This window comes from Ptychodera flava, chromosome 16, assembly GCF_041260155.1.
Source record: "Ptychodera flava strain L36383 chromosome 16, AS_Pfla_20210202, whole genome shotgun sequence".
Lineage (NCBI taxonomy): Eukaryota > Metazoa > Hemichordata > Enteropneusta > Ptychoderidae > Ptychodera > Ptychodera flava.
This window is the reverse complement of record NC_091943.1, coordinates 13,872,563-13,877,479: the sequence shown is the minus strand read 5'-3', so window position 1 is coordinate 13,877,479 and position 4,917 is coordinate 13,872,563. Positions and strand designations below refer to the sequence as shown.

The 4,917-nt window shown below is 39.0% G+C and overlaps 1 protein-coding gene across 1 annotated transcript; it reads left to right on the top strand.

Moving 5' to 3' along the window:
• Positions 1 to 1,168: 1,168 nt before the first annotated feature.
• On the top strand, positions 1,169 to 2,098 carry LOC139114984 (uncharacterized). The gene has a single exon (XM_070676893.1). The coding sequence runs from the start codon at positions 1,169 to 1,171 to the stop codon at positions 2,096 to 2,098; it is 930 nt and encodes a 309-aa protein (XP_070532994.1).
• Positions 2,099 to 4,917: the final 2,819 nt, after the last annotated feature.

Here is a 4,917-nt window from a genome sequence, read left to right as displayed (position 1 = left end):
TTAAACATAAATGTTTTGGCGATTTTGAGACATTGGGCACTTCAGGTGTACCATCGCCGGGGAAAAACTTCAAGCAGTAAAGAGATACTCAAGCAGTGTCAGAAAGAGTTTTGAAAAAAAATTATTGTTAGCTATAGCGTATAGTCCCTGATGCCAGTACCTGAAGTAGTGGGCCCAGAAAACTTTAAGTGGCATTTTTCTGGCATTGCGCTATGCTCATTAACTCATTAACTCAAGAAAGTCAAGGCCTTAAGAAATATCCACAGTCGTCCCCTTATGAAATCTTCAACACTTTCAGAAGCCTAACGCGTGAAGTTCACAAATGGTGAAGTTGAAGACAAGTTGTTTCAAATGACGCTCATGACAGTGAAATATACTCGTACACAAGATCAGGCCAGAGAGCAACACATGATACGGAAGAACGTGAGACTTGTAAGAATCCGGAATTTTTTAATTCTTGCATATATAAAATATCAAAGAAACAAAGATAGAGTACCCATGCTTGAATTTCTACATTTTTCACATTCTTATCGTAAAATAACTCAAAAGTTAAACTTTGAACAGTACTTGTCTTGTAGCTGGTGTCGTGAACGGACGTGTTCACACGCAGCTCCTGCAGTCTGTTACTTTGTTGTCGATAGTTTCGACAATACTACATTGTAAGCATCATGCGGCACTGCGAAGATTGTGGGAGTACCCAAGGAGTAACCATATGCAACGGTGACTTAGATTTGTGTCCTGCTTGCAACAAAAAACGATTTCATGTTGATCGATGCTTGGATGCGGTGGTGTCACCAAACAATGGCGACGACGAAACGTGTGCTGATCCTTTGTTATCGAGTGGCTCGGACAGACATCGTGTGTTGCGGAGTTCCAGTTATCAACATGGTACTAACGAAAAGAATTACTATTCCGGTAATGTAATCATTAATGAATTGCTCTGCTTTATTGTCAACCAAATGGACTTTTTACCGTTTGATGCTGTTGTGAAAATATGTGTGGATGCGTTCAATGACCAAGAAATCGAATCAGCGAAACATCTACTGTTTGACGTTTGTGGAGAGACTGGCTCACATCTATTTAAGCGTCGTAAGGGCGTGAACAAATCACAGTCGAACGTGCAGGATATTTTGACTCTTCTCCATGAGATGGAAGTTGAAAATATTCCATGCTTTGTCGCGAAGGATGTGAGAAGCTACCCCCGGTAAACTTCAACCATATCAACGTGTCGTCATTGCTGTCACAAATGAACCAGATGAAATACGACATTGATAGCCTTAAACACGGAGTTGACAATATGTCAAAACTTTATTTGACCACTTCTGTGGACATTCGACAAATAAAAGAGAAAATACTAGATCTGCCACTTGAAAAGGACATGACTGTGAAATCAGTTACAATATCAACGAAATCTGACCACAGTGAAGACTCTGACATGTCTGTACATTCGAAATCACACCTTGATGATTCGGTCAGTGTCCGTGACTGTGTTCAGCCACTTGTCAACACCACGTCCACAAATGTATGTGTTAATGAAGAACCTGATTTGCAAGTGAATGCAGAAGTACCATCTGCATGTGGTCATAGTGTAAAGACTGGTGAAAACGAAATACCAGATAATGATGCAGATGGCTTCACAGTTGTTAACTATGGGCGATACAGAAGGAGACACAGAAGCTATGCTGATGCAGTTGCCGACAGTCAGAAAAAGGACGACAAGTTAACTAATGATCGTGTTGGAGACCGCCGCTCACCTGCTACTACGACCAAGGAGCTGATACGTCCAGCTGACAGCGGTCGTAGTAAGTTTATACTTGGCAAACGCCAGCACACCGGACTACAAACAGCCGCTACACAAAGAAAACGTGTCTTTGTGAGCAGATTGAGGCCAGAAACTGATACAGAGCATCTTGTGCGATACATACGAGAAACCATGCGTATTGATACCATTGACTGTGATAAGCTTAAGACGAAATATGACTCCTACGCTTCGTTTTGTATTGCTGTGAGACCGGATAATTTTGAGTCATTGATGAACCCTGATGTTTGGCCGGAAGGTGTTCTAATTCGAAAATTCTACCAACCCCATAAATCCTAGATGGATGAACTTCGTATTGCATCCTACAACTGTCGTTCTATCAAGAATTCGTTGCAAGCTGTAAGAGATTTGTGCGAATGTCATGATATGTGCCTATTACAAGAACACTGGCTTACTAAGGATGACATTTCTTTTTTATCCTCCGTCCATGACGACTTTGATTACTTTGGTGAGTCCCCTGTTGACACAAGTGAGAACATCATTGGTCGACCGTTTGGGGGCGTTGCAATTTTATGGCGTAAGTCTATTGGTCATGTAGTTAAAGTAAGATCATTTCATGATAATAGAATAATTGGTATTGAAATAGATAATGTCAATAGTAAATTGTTAATTCTTTGTGTTTACATGCCCACTTGTAGTAGGGAAAATAATGATGTTTTTGCAGAGTGTTTAGCAAAAGTTCACTCAATTGTTCAGTCTTCTGACAATTATAGTACTATGATAATTGGTGACTGGAATGCTGGTTCCAATTCATCTTTTGGTAAGCTATTACAAAGTTTTTGTGATGAATATAACTACTGTATTTCTGACAGGGTTTTTCTACCCGAAAACTCATTCACGTACGTAAGTGATGCCCATGGTACTACCTCTTGGTTAGACCACTGTATTTCTTCGTATACGGCTCATAACTGTATCATGTCTATGGATATTATGTATGATGTGATATCATCTGACCATCTTCCACTGAGTCTTGTGTGCGATATTGGCGTCTTACCCTCATGTCAAAGTAGCCATAGTGATGAAAGCGAAGCAGATTCTCGGGTGAATTGGGCTAGGATCAGCAAAAAGCAGCGTGATATTTACTTTAATATTACTGATAGGCTCCTATCTGATATCACCATTCCTACAGAGGCATTGTGCTGTAAAGATATCCATTGCAAAAATCCTATGCACGCAAAGAGTATTTGTAGTTTTTATGACAATATTATCAACAGTCTTTTCGCTGCTGGCACTCATATTATGTCAAAAACTCACAGTAAGGATTGTAATATTATAGGATGGAATGACCATGTGAAAGAGGTCCATTCTATTGCGCGTGATTCTTTTAAGCTTTGGCGTGATTCTGGGAAGCCTAGGAGTGGTCCATTGTATGACCTTAAACGACGTACACATGCGCGCTTCAAGTATGCTTTGCGGCTGTGCCGCCGTAATGAGGAACAGATGAAAGCTGATGCCATGGCGACTAATCTCTCCTCTGGTAATTGTAAGAAATTTTGGAACTCTGTCAATAGTAAGAAAAATCACATGTCCAGACCAAATAATATTAATGGCTGCTCAGGTGATGAAGACATTGTTGAAATGTGGCGTAACCATTATTGTGACATTTATAACTCTGTAAACAATACTAAGGATAAGAAATTTGTATATGATGCTATTGACAACTGTACTCTGGGAGATAATTTCACTATCTTCCCTGGTGATATTCGTGATGCTATTGCCAACCTCCAGGCTAACAAAGTCCTGGTTCTGACTTTCTTTCATCCGAACACTTTATGTATGCCAGCAGTAAAGTTTCAACTCTGCTCAGTATGTGCTTTACGGCCATGTTAGTTCATGTAGTTTGCCCCGAAAGACTTTCGAACACTATTCTAGTTCCAATCATCAAAGATAAAAATGGTGACATAACTGACAAGAACAACTATCGTCCTATTGCCCTCTGTACTGTTACTTCTAAAATTCTTGAGTTAGTTATATTGCGTCATATTGAATCATATCTTGGGACGACAGACTACCAGTTTGGTTCCAAATCAGGTCACTCCACTGATATGTGTGTTTTTATTTTGAAGGAAATAATTCATTTTTACAGAAGTTATGGCAGCAATGTATTTATTACCTTCATGGATGCCTCTAAGGCCTTTGACAGAGTCAACCATTGGACACTTTTCAAAAAGTTAATTCAGCGTAATATTCCTGTTTTATTGTTAGATTCCTTGTTTGTTGGTATAGAACTCAAGTTATTGCTATTCGTTGGGGTGCTCTCACATCGAATAGCTTTACTGTGACAAATGGTGTCAAGCAAGGTGGTATACTGTCACCTAAGCTTTTTAATGTTTATATGGACGACTTGAGTATTCTCTTAACAAATTCGAATACAGGCTGTAATATCGGTGGTGTTTTTGTAAATCACTTACTGTATGCAGATGATATCTGCTTAATTAGTCCTTCTGCAAAAGGTACACAGAAATTGATAGATGTTTGCACTTGCTATGGTGTATACATGACATCATTTTTAATAGCAAAAAGACTAACTGCATGTGTATTTTTCCTAATCACAGTAGGATGTGTAAAATTCCTTCTGTGTATCTCAACGGTGTTAAATTAGAAGTGTTTCTAAGAAAAAATACCTTGTGTTGTCTTATCTGACCGCTTTAGAGATGACGATGACATCGAGCGACAGACGAGATATCTTTACATTTCAGCAAATATGTTGATGAGAAATTTCTGCAAGTGTACGTTTCATGTTAAGTGTGTTCTATTTAAAGCGTATTGTTACCAGCTATATGGAGGACCACTCTGGAGTAATTACTCTGTGGCTGCTATGCGTAAATTGAAAGTTGCATACAACAATGCTGCACGACTCTTATTGGGTTATGAAAAACGGAGTAGTGCGAGTTCAATGTTTGTATCTAATAGTATCAATAACTTTGACGCTCAAATGCGTAAACAGATTTATGGTTTGAGAGAGCGACTTTTGAACAGCAGTAATACAATTGTACGTACATGTGACTTATTGTACTTCAAATCTGATATAGTTAAGGTTTGGAATAAGCTTCTTTTTGTTTAACTGATTGTTTTTTGTTTCAACCAGTATGCAAGAG

Excerpts from the sequence above, each read along its gene's own strand:
- LOC139114984 (XM_070676893.1), top strand. The coding sequence starts at position 1,169 with ATGCTTTGTCGCGAAGGATGTGAGAAGCTACCCCCGGTAAACTTCAAC.